General features: G+C 42.6%; 1 protein-coding gene across 4 annotated transcripts in view; it reads right to left on the bottom strand.

The window, feature by feature from the left end:
- Positions 1-18,745, bottom strand: part of VPS53 (VPS53 subunit of GARP complex) — a 169,662-nt gene that overhangs the window by 135,920 nt on the left and 14,997 nt on the right. The window contains exon 1 of one of the 4 annotated variants that reach the window (XM_037492354.2): positions 18,485-18,583. The exons of 2 other annotated variants lie outside the window; for them this stretch is intronic. Coding sequence is in view for 1 of the 2 variants with exons in the window: in XM_037492352.1 (XP_037348249.1) it covers positions 1,153-1,239 (87 nt within the window). In the remaining variant the exon portion in view is untranslated. Of the gene's footprint in view, positions 1-1,152; positions 1,371-18,484; positions 18,584-18,745 lie in introns of those variants that run through there. One more of the 4 variants, XM_037492352.1, reaches the window with a different exon arrangement.

The following is an 18,745-nucleotide window of genomic DNA, read 5'->3' as shown; positions in this document are numbered from 1 at the left end:
ATAATTTTGGAAAGTGAATTCTTTTCTGATGTGTGCTTATTCAATAAACTAATGCTAGAATCAATCTTATGAATAGCAAAAATGAACTCTCTGAAATTCCTGTCATACACTGACTGTATTAGTTATTTTTTCCATTAGAATCCAGTACATCCACAGAGCAAATAAAATGGATGTCTTTTTCTGGCGGATGAAGGCAGGTGAGGGAGCAATGTGGCCTGAAAAAAAGCGTAAGGAAAGTCTGGCATCCTTGGGAAATGCTTTGTATGGGTGATCCAAACACTCCTAGAAAATACACATCCATAAATATATAAATGGGACAAAACAGTAAACTACTTAGTACAAAGGTAGGTCCACACTAAGTATTAATGCTAAATAAGTATTAACAATTAATAGTAGTAGTAGTAGCAGTAATGTTTTTACTTTGAAAAATTTCCCAATGGTCATTCAATGTTGCATAACCCTCCTTTTCTTAAATCAAATCCTTTCCCAATGCCTGTATGGGAGATTTGGCCCTTTTATCGGAGCGACGCCCTGTACAAGGGTCTAAATCACTATTTCTAATATTGTTACCCTTCAAGACGCAATAAACTTTAAAACAGAATTTAGTCAACTGAAGAGTCCATTCAGGTAGGGAGGTCCCTATAAAATATCCTCCAAACTAATCACTGCAGGAATTCTCAACCACATAAGTATGATAAGGGTCCCTTTTTCAACAATTTCCTTTTGCTCTGACGTCCACTTCAAAAATTTAAGTTAACTCCGTGTCACTCACAAGGGAGCTAGATTGAAAAGCTGGAGCAGCAGCTCACAGGCTGGTAAATGAATGAGTAGCCCCACCTCATACCCAAAATCTGAGGCTGCTACCCACGAGGTCCCTTTCTCTAGGTTCATCCTGTCAGGGGAGCAACCGCTTTGCCCAACCCACCAGGACGCCCCACCCTCCAAAAACAATCACGGCCTAGACAGGTCTCTCGCCTCAAGATTCAAAACCGCTTTCCACCACCACCTCCTCCTCCCAAACCGCCCCAGTATTTTCTGCTCCTAGCCTTCACCTCTCGGTCCTAAGACCCCTCGTTCCCCGTCACACCCCGGGCGCTGCCTCCCAGAGCAGCCCCATCCTCCGGACTCTCCCCTCGAGGGCGGGGCGGTCACCTGCTCGATGGCGAGCTGCACTTCGGGCGTGAGCTGCAGCACGGCTTCCAGCTCCTCCACGAACTCCAGTTCCTCCTCCTCCATCATGCCGTCGCCCGGTCCCTGACTGGCCCCCACCCCAACAGCGAGTCCGACCTCCAGCCCTCGCTCACGCCCCAAAACAGCAGCGCTCGCGTCGCGGCGCCCGGGCACGCCTCGGCTGTGTCAGCCAGCCGGGAACTTCCGGGAAGCCGGGCACTTCCGGGATCCCGGGCACTCTGGGATAGCGGAGGCGTGACCTCCGCCGCCGAGGAGGCGATCCCGTCTGGCCCGGGCGGCCCCGCGGGCCTTAAGTGCCCTGACGGTGGCGGAGACCCTCCTCGCCTCGCCTCGGGCGCGCTCCCCGCGGAGGGCCCTGTTTTGGGGAGGGCCTGGCGGCCCCGGCAGGACCCCGCAGTGAGGGTTGGCCCTAGCGGCGTCGCGACCGACGGACGTCCACGGTCTCGGGCCGGGAAACCTTCGATTCTCAGCCCCAGGGCTCTTTGCTCCCAGGCAGTAGGTGCCCCTGCCATCGGGGGAGAAATGGCCCAGCTGGTAAGTGGCGATGTTACCCAGGACACTTTGCAGGACGGGACCGTGTCCACCTGGCAGAGTCAGGTGTGCCCCGTGCCAAACCACCAGGCAGTTTTCTAGGAGTGCCTGCGGCTTCCTTCTTGTGGGGGAAGGAGAAAATCCAGATTAGAGGGTACACCCCTGCTGGGGAAATGTTTACTTTCCGTGACTGAGTATCTGGCGTCTAAGCCCCTTTCCATAACTGATGAAGTGTGTGGTCGTGAACAAATTACCCCACCTGCGCTACTTACCCTGCAAGGATGTGGTGAGGGGTAAATATAAAAAGTGCTATGCAAATTTCAGCTGGTAATACAGGTAATATTAGGGTGTCTACCCCGTACGCACCGCAAAGGAAAACAAGGCCAGATCATCCAGTGAAACTACTTTTCCTTCAGATACTTAAAACACTGAGAGGATTGCAGCCAAAAGAAGTGTTGTTTTACCTGTTAAATGTTGTGAAACTCCGTGATGGAAGAGTCCCTGGCCCCACTGAGCTTTTTTTCCTTCTTCAATGTTATCAAAGTTGGTTGTAGTAAAGAAAGCATGTTTTAATGTTGTAATTTCGAACAATAAAGGAAGACTTAAAAATATAAATCGATTATACAATGGAATATTATTGACTCGTAAAATCATAGTTTGGCAAGCTAATGGTATGGAAATGTGCATATTTCAGAAAGCAAAAATGTACAGCATAGTGTCAGTTGGTGTGTTATGTGTGTGTCTTACGCCTATAAAATGATATAAAAATAACAGCAAGGAAACATTATTTATTGGAGATGTTAGAATGTACATTCTTTGTACATTTCCCCAAAATGTCTACAATGAACATCTAGTAATTATATAATCTAAAAATATAAATGATTTTTTAAAGAAAAAGGTAATTATATCCACTTGTCTTGGGACTTTTTTTTACATTAAGAAATAATTTAGGGCCTCCCCGGTGGCGCAGCGGTTGAGCGCTGGGTCGCGAAGCTGCCTGCAGCCTTTGTAGTGGCGGTTCGATCCCCGGCCGCAGGGTGAGGGTCCCACATGGTGCGCAGACCTCTCCTGCCGCCCGCAACTCTCCTGAGCAGTGTACTTCGTCACTCTGCCTGTTCTACTCTCTGCTCTGGCTCTGGTGAATTCTCTCACCCTCCCACACCGCTGACTGTACCCAGTGCTTGTATAAATAAATAAATAAATATTTTAAAAAAAAAAGAGAGAATTTACATACAGTAAAATTTATCCTTTTAGTTTATAATGCTGTGAGTTTTGATAAATGTATATAATCACATGAGCACTATCACAGTCAAGTCCTGGGCATTTTTCACTCCTCTCCTAAATTTCCTCATGTTCCCCCCAGCTCCCTGGCAACCACTGATGTGCTTTTTATCCTTATAGTTTTGCCCTATAGACTTTTCCAGAATGTGATATAAATGGAATCATACAATATATCTACTTTGGATCTGAGTTCTTTTACTTAGCATAATACATTTTCAATTCATTCCATGTTGCTGCGTGTGTCATAGTTCATTTCACCTTGATGAGCAGTATTCCACTATATGGATATACCATATTTTGTTTATTCACTGGTTGAAGAACATTTTGGATTGTTTCCAGTTTTTTGCAATTATGAATAAAGCTACTATAAACATTCACGTGTAGGTTTTTGTGTCAACATAAGTTTTCATTTCACTTGCATAAATACCTAGAAGTGGGATTACTGGATTCTACAGTAATACAGTCTGTGCTTAACTTCATAAGAAACTGGTAAACTGTTTTCCAAAGAAGCTGTATCATTTTTGCATTCCTATCAGCAAAGTATGAGAGTCTGGCTGCTCATAGAACTTATTTTTAATGGTGATAATAACTGACATTCCCTAGTCCTTGCTATATACACCAGGCACCATGCTAAGCGTGCATTGTCTCTTTTGATCCACACAGCAATTCTGATATTGGTGATTATTACTATCTCCATTTAACAGATGAGGAAATAGAGATCTGTAATTAAAAACAAAACAAAAAACTTGGCCGGGTTTGCATACCTAAATCTTCCTGCCGTTAATTCCCTCATTCAATAAATTTGAATTCACTAAATTTATTGAATTCAAACTTACTGTGTTTATTGAATGAGTGTACAGAGGTTCAGTCGGTGCTGGGAATTTAATAATCAGCAAATAGATAAAGGACTTCCATGGAGCTACTTCCATGTATAAAAGGGTAACTGGAGCCTCCCTGGTGGTGCAAGGGGTTAAGCACAGCACTATGAAGCTATCTGCAGCCTCTGTAGCACAAGTTTGATCCGGCACAGCAGACCTCTCATGACTCCCCTCAGCAGTATACTTCAGTCGATCTGCCTGTTCTGTTCCCCACTCTGTCTCTGGTGAATTCTCTCACCCCCACCCCATACACACACACCTCTGGCCTATACCCCAGCTCTTGTATGCATAAATAAATCTTTTTAAAAAAATAAACACTGCTTTAAAAAAAAAAAAAGGATAACCATACAAATCAAAATATAATTGTGGTAAGTCTAGGGACTCCCCTGGTGGTGCAGGTGGTTGAGCGCAGCGCTGTAAAGCTGTCCGCGGCCTGTGTAGCGTGGATTCAATCCCGGCCAGCTGCGAGAATCCCTCTCCTGTCTCTCCCGCTGCTCCCCTCAGCAGTGTATTTCAGTCAGTCTGCCTGTTCTGTTCCCCACTCTGTCTCTGTTGAATCATCTCACCCTCCCGCGCATCTGGCCTGTACCCCAGTTCTTGTATACATGAATAAATAAACGTTTAAAAATATATTTAATTGTAATTGTGATAGGTCTAATGGAAGACAAGTAAAGCATGTGTTGACAGACTATGTTGATAGGGTTCTAATAGGTTTTGGAAGTGAAGAAGACTTCTCTGAGGGAGTGATTTTTAAACCAAAGCAAAGGATGGAAGTGGGAATTAGGAATGACAGACAGAAGAATGGCATGTGCAAAAGCCATTAGGATCGAAGAAATTGGCTGGGTGGTGAGATTTTAAAGGCCTGAGGCAGAATGGTACAAAAAGAAGCCAAAGAAATAGGCAGTGCCAGATGGTAGAGGTGCTGAAGGTCATGTTAAGCAACAGGAAGCCTTTGAAGGATTATAAGCAGAAGACTGACATGACCAGGTTTACCATGCTCAACATCAGCCCTAGCCCCCTCATTTTTGTTTTCGCTGCTTCTGACCACTGGAATAGTCACAGAGTCATGAAACCAGGGTGACCATCTGTACACATGCATGCTGTCCAATTTCCACCAATCATCTTCTTACTCACCAAGCTCTCAATTGTATTCCCTAATTGAGACCCAAACCTTGCCCTACTCTGAAGCTTCCAACTCTATAAATTCCCTTTGCAGATAAGGTACTACTGATGAATATAATTTAGGTTTCATGGAGTCACACAGTACAAAAAGTTTAGGAAGATAAAGGCAGAGATACAGGTGGATTCTAGGTTTAAAAAAAAAAACCTGCATTAAAATAAGTAATTAGAGGCTTATTTGTCTATGATAAACAAAAGAGGGAAATAACTTTAGTGGGAAGAGGAAGCCTGGAAAGACAGATTGTATACTTTTAGGATGAATAAAATGTGGATGTTTACAAATATGAGAGAGATTTGGGTATGAAAACGAGCATATGATATTCTTGCAAATAAACTGGACCATTTTAAAACAAAAACAAATGTCCTGTTATGCTATGGCATGGGGTGCAGGTGATGACAAAGTATTATAGAAGACATACATGTTTGGGCCTCCCTGGCGGCACAAGGGTGTAAGCACCGTGCTATGAAGCAATCCGCAGCCTCTGCAGCACGAGTTCAATCCCTGGCTGGCCAGGGAGCAGCCCACATGGTGAGGCAGACCTCTCCTATCTCGGCCACTGCTCCCCTCAGGAGTGTATTTCAGTCAGTCTGCCTGTCCTGTTCCCCACTCTGTCTCTGGTGAATCCTCTTGCTCCCCCCCACCCTGCCCCCCGCATCTCTGGCCTGCACTCCAGCTCTTGTATGCGTAAATAAATAAATCTTTAAAAAATACTTTTTTAAAAAATTGAAGTATAATGGACATACGACATTATTTTAGTTTCAGGTATACAATATGATGATTCTCATTTGTACACATTACAAAATGATCCTCATCATCACCAGCTCATTTACCACTGACCATACATAGTCCCTGTGCCTTCTGTCTTCTTGTTTATTTTGTGACTGCAAGTTTGTACCTATTGACTCCCTTCACCCATTTCACCCCGACAACATTTTCTACTTTGAAATTTCACCAAATGAGGTATTAGTTCGATGTCCAATACTTAAAAATACTAAAAAATCCTGAAGACCCCATCCTTTAATTGGGGGATGGGGAAAGGACAGCGAGGAAAAGGAAAAATACAACATGCTAGTCTGAGTGGTGGGTTGCATCTCTGGACGGCATCAGAATAAAATGGAAAAATAACCCTACAAATAGTTAAGCCAGGGCCTCCCCGGTGGCGCAGCGGTTGAGCTCTGGGTTGCGAAGCTGCCCGCAGCCTCTGCGGCGCCGGTTCGATCCCCGGCTGCTCCCCGGCCACCAGAGGAGGGTCCCGCATGGTGCGCAGACCTCTCCTGCCGCCCGCTGCTCCCCTCAGCAGTGTACTTCGGTCCTTCTGCCTGCTCTGCTTCCTGCTCTGGCTCTGGTGAATTCTCTCACCCTCCCGCGCTTCTGACTGTACCCAGTGCTTGTATAAATAAATAAATAAATCTAAATAAATAAATCTTTTAAAATAAATAAATAAATAAATAAATAGTTAAGTCAGAACCCGTAGTTTTAAAATAGCCTTTCTTAATGAAATCCAGTGAGATCTCTGCATTTCATACCTCTGTTAATCTAGTGTTTCTTTCTAACTGTTGAAAGGTGTCTTTAATATCCTGTTGAATTTGTAACTGGACTCAGGTACATTTGTAACATGTCATTGAAGTACCTATTCTATAATAAGTAGACATCATGCAGAGTATGTTATTTAATAAGATCAAGACAGTATCTGTTCCGGGCCTCCCCGGTGGCGCAGCGGTTGAGCGCTGGGTTGTGAAGCTGCCCGCAGACTCTGCGGCGCTGGTTCGATCCCCGGCTGCTCCCCGGCCACCAGAGGAGGGTCCCACATGGCGCGCAGACCTCTCCTGCCGCCCGCTGCTCCCCTCAGCAGTGTACTTCAGTCCTTCTGCCTGCTCTGCTCCCCGCTCTGGCTCTGGTGAATTCTCTCACCCTCCCGTGCTTCTGACTGTACCCAGTGCATGTATAAACAAAACAAACAAACAAACAAATAAATAAAACATGCCTCTATTTAAAAAAAAAAAAAAAAGACAGTATCTGTTCCATTTAAGCTTCCCCTCCATAATAACCTTCTTCTAAAACTGACTTTTTGTGAAACATCTTGTGGAAAAGATGTAGGGCATGCTTTTCCTTACCTATCAAATGTCAGTAGCATAGCCCTTTCCCCCAACTAAAACCCCCTCTACAAATTTCCAAAATGCCCCCTAGGACTCCCAAGCATAATCATACTTAGATCCTGTTGTCATGATGGGAGGCAAAAGCTCCCAGGCGAACTCATAGTGGAGAAACAGCTTGTTTCATTTTTACATGAAATCTTGTTCAAATGTTTTTTTGACCCTCATTTATGGAGATGTTCGTATACATGGCTATTCAAGATGGCAGGTCCTTTTGCTACCCTTCATTCCTGAATTTTCCGAACCTCCTAGAAGCAGAACGTTGTTCTCAATTGACATTCAGATGGTTCTGGATGTTCCTGTGTCCTGGACACTCAGTTTTGTTTTGGTTGGTATTCTGGTTCTCTGTGCATGCCCATTCTTGCTAAACAGATCATAATCTCCAGCTGGCTTCAGCAGCTCCCCTGTTCCCACGGTCATAGCTCAGGCTTTCAGTCATGCATCTATGCTAGATCCCTGCTGCTTTTCCATTAGAGCCCTTCACCATTGGCTACATTGGGTTCATATTCAGTAATTCCTTCACTTAACAAAGTCATAATTAAATAGATCAACATGACAAGCCCTTTTGTGCAAGACTTACACATTGCAACAAATAAAATGACATTAACTATTACAATCATTATAATATAGCTACTCTTAACCATTGTCTGTAATCCCCTTGAGTAGCTCACGATGCCAATGCCACTTCCGGCCTGTTTCCTTGTTTCTTTGACTCCACTGCTTCCTGCTGTGTTCTGTTGCATTCACTGAGAATGATCTTCAGCTACTACTCTTTCACTGGTCCACACTGGTAGTTATTAATTTTTTGGTCTGGATCCCTTGGAGGAGGGGGAGAACTCTGAATAGATCCTTTCCCAAAAAATACACATTTTCTTAACATTGTGCATGCAATTTTAAGGGGAGGAAGACGGCACTGATTTTTTTTTTTTTTTTAGCCCACACCTCCTGCTAAACATAAATATCTTGTTAACAACTCTCCACATGCAATATTCTGATAAGAGGTGTGCTCCTCATTCTTCCTATTTTGCAATCATTGATATGCAACTGATATCCTTTCTTCATCAGCCAAGATTATTTTGCCCAGCTAAGCTTTTTCAGGTCTCCATCGGAAAGCCAGCATAAAGTTTTATTTCCTAAATACAATAATGTTCAAGATGTTGATAGTTTCCTCATCTTATTCTATCTCCCATTGAGGATCATGGCTTTGACTGGCCATACTCACAGCCTGGATCATTCTCTAAATCTTTTATACCCACACCTGGGCTCCTCGGTATCAGTCTCATATTTTCAACTATTCTAAAAATCATTTCGGTTATTCTCAGTTTCTCTTTTCCTTTGCCCTCACTACCCTTGCCTAAGCACATTTATCTGTTGAGTTTAACATTTCATGGGCAGATATTGTAATCCACCACAGCAAATGATGAGGAATGGTTTTAAAGGCTAATACAAGACGTGCATTTGTACAGTACTTCATGCACAGCTTAAATATTTTCAGATATATTATTTCTTAATCTTCCCCCTAGTCCTTAAGGTAGATAGGACAGTAGGGTGAGGAGCCAAGGTCAAGTGTTGGCCTGCTAGAGTGACACCAAGGTCTGTTCTTTTCCAGTCCAGTGCTTTTGCTCTTAATGTCTTTCTAATCTGCCCAAGAGAGATCATGTTACAGAATCATCTTGGAAAAAACCAAAGCCATTGGGCAGGGAGAGGAAGGACTAGGATCAAAATAAGAGGGGGGCGGAGGCAATTGTATGGGGAATATAACCAAAATGAAAATGCATACATTGTGCAAAAATGAAAAATGATGTAAGAATTATATAAAATAAAATATTTAAATAAAAAAACAAAAAAAACCCAAAGCCATTGCTTTCCAAGAGCTCGTGTGACATTTTACACCTTAAAAAATGATGACCCCCCAAAAAGTCTATTAGATGTCATTTTTAAAAAATTACTTTTCATGTATTTTTCAAGGCTGTGCTTTTCTTGCTACATCAAATTTCTAATTATATTTCAAAATACATGGACTGAACCTGTTTCACAGAAAGCAAAGCAGGTTTAACAGTTAGAGTCATTCCTTTCTTTTTATACATATAATATATGAGTCCTTTTTATTGGAAAAACCCATATGACACAGGAAAACGTAGAAGTCATTCTTTATTCACTTCAGCCCACAAATGCACTCACAAAACCAACAAACACACATACACATATCTCTCCATGACAGTTTTAGTGGCAGCATTGTTAATAGTTTGGTGATTTTCAATCCAGTCCTTTCTTTGTATAATCATATAGCAGTATATGTACCAATCACATTTGTAGTTTTAAAAATCAAAATTATATCTCACTTTAATTGCTGCTTAATGCTTACTCTTTACCAGTATATTCTGGAATCTTTCTCTGTATTTTGGTCTATCGCTGAAAAAGTATCTATAACTTTGTATCTTTATGTGCATTGGACATTTTATAATACTTGGTAAAATTGGTAAAGACCAATTTTTATTGGTCTTTTAGTACTTCTATGTATTTTCAGTTTATATCAATTTGAATATTTCTTTTAGTCATTTGTGTTTAATAATTTGGGGAATCTCTCACTATTCTGAATATTAACCCTTATTCTCCCGTATACTACAAACATTTTCTTCTAAATGGTTACATGTCTTTCTGCTTGTTAATAGGGCCTTTTTTTTTTTTTTAAAGAATACTTATTTATTTATGCTTACAAGAACTGGGGTACAGGCCAGAGGGGTGGAGGGTGAGAGGATTCACCAGAGACAGAGTGGGGAGCAGAACAGGCAGACTGAAGCTCACTGCTGAGGGGAGCAGTGGGCGAGACAGGAGAGGTCTGCTGCTTCATGTAGGTAGCTCCCTGGCCAGGGATTGGTCACTCGTGCTGCAGTGGCTGCAGATTGCTTCGTAGGTTGCATCTTAACCCCTTGTGTCACCAGGGAGGCCCAGTAGGGCCTTTTGATATACAGCTTTTTGTTCTGTTTTGCTTTGGATGTATACAAATCTGTCAATCTTTTTCTATACAACATCTGGGTTTTATACCTTGTTTGGGAAAGCATAGTCTAATCTATGAATACTTTCCAAATTTTCTTTGAATACATTTATAATTGCTTTTTCTTTTTAAATTCTTATATATCTGGGATGTATGACTGTTAGGACTGCCCTAACAAATCACCATAGGCTGCTGCATTATGTCAACAGAGGTCATAATGACCTCCGGAGGTGAGGAGTCTGAAATCAAGGTTGGTTGGGCTTGGTTCCTTTTGAAGAGCTCTAAGGAAAAAAGCCTCCATGCCTCTCCCCAGGTTCTGTGACTACTTCCTTGGCAAGTCTTGGCTTGTCCAATCGTTTCAGTCTCTCTTTCTTCACATTAGTTTCTTCTCTGTGCCTGAGTCCTTTTCTGTCTCTTATATTTCATTGGACCTAGGGCCTACCTAGTACAGTATGGATTTACTTCAATTCCTACCTTAATTATATTTGCAGAGACACTATTTCCAAATAAGGTCACATTCTGAGGTTCTGGGTGGATGTGAATGACATACATTCTGGGGACAGGGGAGGGGGATACTGTTCAACTAATTTCATTTTTTCCAAAGGGAGACTAATGGTTTCTCTGGCATTCTGACAGAGTCCTTTCTTTCCTCAGAAGTACGATGTGCTTGCCACAGCTTTAATTTAGTAGGTCTGGTTCAGGGTTCTGTTTTGTTGCATTGATCTATGTGTATCTTTTACATTGTTTTTAATTATAATTTATAGCATGTTTTTGATATATTGTAAATTCCTTCCCTCTCTGAGAGTTCTCTATTCAAATGTTTCCTGACTTTTTTAATTTTTTTAAAAGATTTATCCATTCATACAAAAACTGGGGTACAGGTCAGAGGTGCAAGAGGGTGAAAGGGGGCCTCCCCGGTGGCGCAGAGGTTGAGCGCTGGGTTGCGAAGCTGTCCGTCAGCCTCTGCAGCGCCGGTTCGATCCCCGGCTGCTCCCCGGCCACTGGAGGAGGGTCCCACATGGCGCGCAGACCTCTCCTGCCGCCCGCTGCTCCCCTCAGCAGTGTACTTCGGTCCTTCTGCCTGCTCTGCTCCCCGCTGTGGCTCTGGTGAATTCTCTCACCCTCCTACGCTTCTGACTGTACCCAGTGCTTGCATGAATGTATGTATAAATCAATCAATCAATCAATAAATAAATCTTTAAAAAAAAAAAAAAAGAGGGTGAAAGGATCCACCAGAGACAGAGTGGGGACTGAAATACGCCGCTGAGGGGAGCAGCAGGCGAGACAGGCAAGGTCTGCCATGCCATGTGGGTCTCTCCCTGGCTGGCCAGGAATCGAACCCGTGCTGCAGAGGCTGTGGATGGCTCCACACTGCAGCACTCAACCTGCTATGCCACTGGGGAGGCTGTTTCCTGATATTCTTGCACATTTTCTCTAAGTCACATAAGCTTTAAAAGGAGCTATTAAAAATATGTTGAGATTTTGATTGGGATTGCATTGAATTTACAGATAAATTTAGGGGAAATTAATATATTTACAATATTGAATCACAATATTCTCCATTTATTTTACAATATTCTCCATTTATTTATCTATATGTCTCTCATTAAGTTTTGTAACTTTCTTTATATATTAAATATTTCATGTTTGGTCTAAAACTATTGCTTTATAAATTAGAAAAAGAAAAGGTCCTTTATTTCTATTACATTTTCTAACTGGTATTTGCTGGCATATAAAAAAGCCATTGATTTTTGTATGTTGATCTTATATCCAGCTACCGTACAATTCTATATTTCATTTGATTTGCATAAGTTTTCTTGATAAATTGCCAGACTGTTTGAAAATAGTGATAGCTTCTTCTCTCCCTTTTCACTGTCAGGATCTCTTTTCAAAGTGTATGTGTGTGCTATTATATTTGCCAGGCCCCCAATTGTAGAGTGTTAAACAGCAGCAGATTGAATGAGTGTGGTACTTACAATCTAAAAAGAAGAAAACAAAAACAAACCAATCAAACCACAGATACTACAAAAACAAACAATGGACTTACAACACATGAAAGAAGGAAAGTAGTAGAATCTTGTCTAGCAAGTGCTCCCTGTCGTTTATCTTCTCTAATATTACTTAAAACCTTCCTAATCCTTCCAAGACCTACGCTAGGCAGCTCATGCTACCTGGCAAGGTGGGAATTTGCTCTGCCTGCAGGGCCAATGTATTACAGCTTGTCTCATACCTTAGCAGTACACTGAGTCTTTTAGCCTGACCATTAAAATTGTTCATGAGGTCAACCACAGGCAAGTAGTGACACTCAGCAACCACATTTAAGCATGTGCTAGTCTGCTTGGGACTGGAGTTCTTGATGCTGTACATAATGAAGATTCCCTCCTTAATAGGACCTTTTAAGTCCATAACTAGTCGACTTTCTCTGCATTGTTTTTAGTTTCTGGTCATTTGGGTTTTTACCTCTAATCTTGTTGAGACATAATGAACTCTTTGAAATTGGCTGTACATGGTAAAAGACACTCTAGACACAGCTTCTTTTCCTTCATCACTTCTTAAATGGATACCAAGTGCCTACGTAATTGTAGTTTACCAAGAAGTTAATAGCTTGACCCATATAAAGAAAAATCTAGATGTGGGCCTCCCCTGGTGGCGCAGGCAGTTGAGCGCAGCACTGTGAAACTGTCTGCAACCTCTGCAGCACAGGTTCAATCCTGGCCAGCTGGCGGGAATCCCACATGGTGTGGCAGACCTCTCCTGTCTCACCCACTGCTCCCCTCAGCAGTGTATTTCAGTAGATCTGCCTGTTCTGCTCCCCGCTTTCTCTGGTGAATCCTCTCAACCTCCCGTGCATCTGGCCTGTACCCCGGTTCTTGTATGCATGAATAAAATAAATCTTTTTTTTTTTTAAAAAGAAAAATCTAAATGTTTAAGAGTATGGATTTCTCTGGGTATTATGATGACCACTTCAAAGGCAGAAACTGAATGCTAATATGGATGGGACTTTTAATATTCCTAAGGTTAAAGTTACCAGAAAAGATGAAGGCCTTCTTGATATTTGTGTGCCAACTGAATAAACCTACTCTCCCCCAGTTCAGAATTCCTTTCAAAACCAGTGATAACCCACTTTGAAAGATAACCTATATTAATTCAATATTAAATTCATTCTGATTTATTAAAAATGAAGTTCATTTGGAAAATGTTTTTAAATGAAACATAATTGTTCAAAATTAAAGCATGATTTCAGTCAACTATATAATAAATCCATAATAAAGAAGACTAGAAGGAATTCTACCAAAATGTTAATATCAGAGAGTAATTGGTAATTATCATTTTCTAGAGTGGGCATGTTTTACTTTTTACCATATTACTCTAACTTAAAAAAAAAAAAAACCCATCAGCTGAGTTTAGTTGAGTAGAGTAAGCAAAATAAACCTTTTATGGCATCACTTATGATGCATGAAGACAGTGATATTATTGATCTGATAATTAGGAAGGCAGCTGAATTTGTTCACTGGGATTTGCTAACTCACTTCAAAATGTCCTTAAATATTTTTTTGAAACTGGAGTTTAGAACTCACACTACTTTTACTTAGGTGACTACCTTCAAACAAGCACATTTTTTGCATTTTCTAGCAAAAGAAATGTGTATGTGAAAGTGCTTTGAAAATATAAAGCAGTCCACAAAAGCAAGCACTACACTCTTGTCTTTGTGTGAATTATGGCTTTTATTAACACGGATCATTATCTTTGTGTACAAAAGCAAAACTCCCCTGTGGTATGCAGCTGTGGTCACTGTTTGTAGAAGCCATGTGCTTGAGGTGTGACTGAGCTTCGACTGAGAGTTTGCTTTCGCAAATAGTCCTGGAAAAAACTGAGAAACTGCAGCCTGGAAGCTGGCTAAGGCCAGATCTAGGGCAGCTTCCGCCCAACAGGGGTTTATTAAGAAGCTTAACACCAAGTAACTCTCTGCTGCAGGATACCAAGATAAAGAACAATAGCTCCTTATTTGTGCCCAGCATATTTACATATAGTTTTGAAAATATCTACTTCTTACAACAATCCTGTAAGGTAGACAGAGGAACACCCATTTTCCAGAGAGGCTAAGCATCAATAGTTCTTTCCCTGTCACAAAGTTTCTGAGAGGCAGGGCCAGGACTGGAGCCCCAAACTTCGAGTCCTAACCCAGTGTTGTATGTTGCCCTCCCAGGCAGACAGGCTCTGCCTGCCTCTCAGAAGCATGCAAGTCTAAACGGGAAACACGGGCACTGATGTCAGTGTGCGGTCTCCGTGATATTCTCCGGGAGCACAAACAGGGCAGGAGAAAAGAGAGGACAGTAATGAACTTCCTCCTGGTCATACACTCAGTCCTAAGAGCAAAGTGCCTCCTTATTTGTGCCATGTATCTTCAAATGCAATGTTGCTTTTCCTGGGCTAGTGTAAAGGAAATGACACTCCATAAAAGGCAGTGATTTCCTTTCTCTTTTACGCCTCATTCCATCTCTTGGTGTCTTATAGCCCTTTTCCTCTTGCTCAGTTGTTGTTATAAATTCTAATCTCTGGATCTGTATCTATGTGTATTTTCTTGTGTCTTAGGGTGTATCTTGACATTTTATTCTCTGTAACCGTGTTTATCTGTCTTCCAATGGATCTTTTCCTGTGCTGTATCTCTCTCCATGTCTCTTTCTATCACCTCATTTCCCCCTCTTGTCCTCCTTCCTGCTTTCCGTGCCCGGATGCAGAAATGTGATGTGGTTCTAACCAAAATAACTTCTATTTCAGAATAGGGTTTCATGTGCTCTTATTGTGACTTTTCTAAGTAGATGAGGTGATGGAGACCTCCAAGTTCTCTTTCAATCCTGAAGCTCAATGTGAAGATATTTTACGTGTGGATCTTAATCATTTTTCCTATAGATGCATTTTTCCAGGTAGGAAGAAAATGCCCCTGATCACACATCACATATCTTAATGACATACATTTGAGTATTCTCACCGTATTTTACAAGCAAATATGGTGTTTTTAGTTTAAGAATAGAGAAACCAGGGAGCAGATATGGGGAGAGTACTATTTCTATCCCTTAATGGTGACAGAGGAAACCACAGAGAAATCCCACCAGAGCCCTCCAAAACTGCGAGCTTTGTAAATTCCCATTCAAGGGGTGAGACTGACTTGGTAAATGAGTCTTTTCTTGCTATCCATTAATCCAAACTGCACTTTTAGGCTCATACAAGAAGCATAATTAGAAAATCCTTAAATCCCAACATTACAACATGAAGTAGTTGAAAACACCCGGGAACTTATATATAAGTCAGGAGCCCTCGGTTCTAACATGAGCCTTGCCACTTCAGAGTGCCAAGTCAATTTAGCATTCTATACCTAAGTGTCTTCATCTATAACATGAAAATAACATGTCTACCTTACTGGGTCATTTTGAGAACCCAGTGAGATAATTAATATATGCAAAAATGCTTTGAAAAATTATACAGTTTACATAGAGATATAAAATGGTGTTACTAATTGTAGCATTGGTGTCCACACCCATATATTTATATTTGTGAGTAAATAATTAGGAACAGTGGTTATTAATCAGAAATTACCTTGTGAAAACTACTCTCTCCTTGCTTATCAAGCTTGAAGGTAGTCCATTCATTAAGCACAGTGACCTTGAAAGCAGAGAGTACTAGTTCAAAACCCAACTTGACCCAGAGCAATTTTTAAATTAAAAACTTAGGGGCCTCCCTGGTGACCTAGGGGTTAAATCTCAGCACTATCACTGCTGAGGCCTCAGTTCAATGCCTGGCTAGGGAGCTAACCCACATAGGCGCAGCAGACCTCTCCTGTCTTGCCTGCTGCTCTCCTTAGCGGTGTGTTTCAGCAGACTCGCCTGCTCGGCTCTCCACTCTGTCTCTGGTGAATCCTCTCACCCCCGCACCTCTGGCCTACACCCCAGCTTTTCTATGCCAAAAAAAGAGGAGTCTCTGGATCTCATTTTACTTACATAAATTGAGGATAAAAACTTTCTGTGAGACTCCATAATGCAATCCAAATGTTTGAAATAGTGCCAGGCACATAAGAAGTTATCAATAAACATTAGCTTAAGCAAGTATCAAGAACTTCTTGAGCACAAGTATCAAGCACTTCTTGAGTACTTGCAATGTGTCAGGCCTACCTTGGGAAACAAAATGAAAAGATCTGGTTGGGTTTCAGAAAGCTAACCTTTTAGTGGGAAAACATACATACAAGCAATGAACATGTTCACTACTCAAATGCAAAGGCAGTTTAGCAAATGAATGTATAAACCTTCTGAGAAGAGACAGGTAGATAGAAACCTTCCTAGAAGAGGGAATATTTGACTCAAGACTTTTTTTTTAATTTTTAAAAAGATTATTTATACATATAAGTGCTGGGGTACAGACCAGAGATGCAGGGGTGAGAGGATTCACCAGAGACAGAGTGGGGAGCAGAACAGGCAGACTGACTGAAATACACTGCTGAGGGGAGCAGCGGATGAGACAGGAGAGGTCTGCTGCGCCATGTGGTTTGCTCCCTGGCCAGCCGGGGATCGAACTTGCGTTGCAGAGGCTGCGGATAGCTTCATAGTGCTGTGCTTAACCCCTTGCACCACCAGGGAGGCCCTTGACTCAAGACTTTTGAAGGGTGAGTAGAAGTTTGTCTAAAAAAAGTCTTGGTATTTTGCATTTGACTTTATCATCTGCCTACAGGGGGTTGATCACTTGAAAAGTCAAGGCTCATGTTTATGCTTGTTGATTTTCTGGTGATTCAACCTAAAGATTCGGGTGACTTCATGAGCATGGTGTTGGAAACTGGTTTTGTTTGTTACTTTTTATGAAACATGAAACACCTGTTATTTTGTTCTCACCTCATACACTCCTCAAGAGCTGTACAAAAATTTCTTAGTATGGTAGAGATTGGTTCCCAATACTTAAAAATGTTAGCACCGTTGATGATCTTTTTGGGAGAAGGCAGGGAGGACTTGAAACCTCCTGTTTCTCTCCAGAATAGCTGGAGCTGGAAGTGCCCTGGATAAATGGGAATAGGGAATAGAAAAATGGCAAACATTCTTCTGGAAAGTATGGAAAAGTTACAGATAGCTGTTCTTTGTCCACACTCACATGTGAAATACAGAAAGCTTTGCATTTGCCAGATGTATCCATATCACACTGAAGTGTCATGTCACCAAGTATGTTAGCGGTACATCTAGGAGTTAGGGACCTTGCCCTAAGCAGAACTTTCAGACCTTTGTGGAGGGCGGCTTTCTGCTACCTTAATTTTGGCTAAATCTCCCCCTCTCCCAACACCTAATAGGAAGATGTGAAAAGTTGTGTTTATGTCTGTTTCTGTCTATACCAGTGACTGCCATGTTAGAAAAGTCTAATTGGCATTTAATACAAACTACCCATTACCTTATGAAAGTCATAGAATCCCAAGAATTTAGAGCTGAAAGAGGTTTAGAGAGCTTGTAATCCAGCCTCCCCTTTTCACAACTGAGGAGACCACCCAGAAAGGCTGAGCCCACCTTTTCCAGAGTCCTCTTCTGTGGTTTTTGTCAGTGTTTTGCATGAGGGTGGTTTGGAGAGATCCACAGTGCCTTTCAACTGTAGTGGCCATAAATGTATTCCCCCTCCCCCCCCCCCCCCGCATTGTTAGCTGAAGCAGATACAGATCAGAACAAAAAGTAAAAATTTTCAGTTCCAAGAGGATGAGAAACCAGTAATCCTAAAGTTACTATATTGGCCCATGTGGTTGGTGCCCAAAGAGAATGAGATCGATTCCAATCCTTTCAAGTTTTGGGCACCTGGCCCGAGAACTTTTAAGTAAGAACACGTTGTCAACAACAACAAAACAGTCACGAAGACTCTGGATAGTATCTCGACCCAGTGCCAAGAGGCAGTACCACAGAAAGTCTGCAGATTTGCTATTCCATCTCAGTATGTAGATGCAGAGGAGCTGCTGGATACTGTAACAGGATTTCATGGTTTTGGTTTTTGTGTTTTTGTGGGGTAGCCCTCTCTGGAGAACTTGCAGCAGTTAGCAGGAGTGGAAAAGCCATCCTTGGCCTACAGAAAGGCCATTTCCTTAAGACTCCTATTTGGAAGCAAGAGTAGATACGCCGGGCGGGCGGACCGCCTCGAGCCCACCCGCGCTCTCCTTCCTTCCCACAGTGGGATGCCCCCCGCATGATTCATAGGCGCGATGCCCCTGCCCAGAGGAACCGCCCATCCTGGTAGGAGGTCTTCACCCAGTGCACTTTCCTACCTGGCTGTTTCGGGGACCTCCCCCTGCCCCACCCCGGCTCCTTCGCCCGCGGCCGGGGAGGAGAGGGAGGCGGTGGGCAGGTGCGGGGCATTTCTGCCAGGTCCGGCCCGAGGAGGAGGTGTCCGCCGCGACGCAAGAGCAGCCCCGGGGGCCGCGCCCTTCCCGCCGCGGCTGCGGCTGCCTCTCGCGCGCCGCTGGTCCCCGGCGCGCTCGGCCGCTCGCGCCCCGCACCCGGCCCGGGCAGCAGGTCTCCGCCGCCTC

The sequence above is a fragment of the Talpa occidentalis genome, unplaced genomic scaffold (assembly GCF_014898055.3).
Source record: "Talpa occidentalis isolate TD23 unplaced genomic scaffold, MPIMG_talOcc4v2.1 talOcc4.7, whole genome shotgun sequence".
In the NCBI taxonomy this organism is placed as follows: domain Eukaryota; kingdom Metazoa; phylum Chordata; class Mammalia; order Eulipotyphla; family Talpidae; genus Talpa; species Talpa occidentalis.
This window is presented reverse-complemented; position numbering and strand designations above follow the sequence as displayed.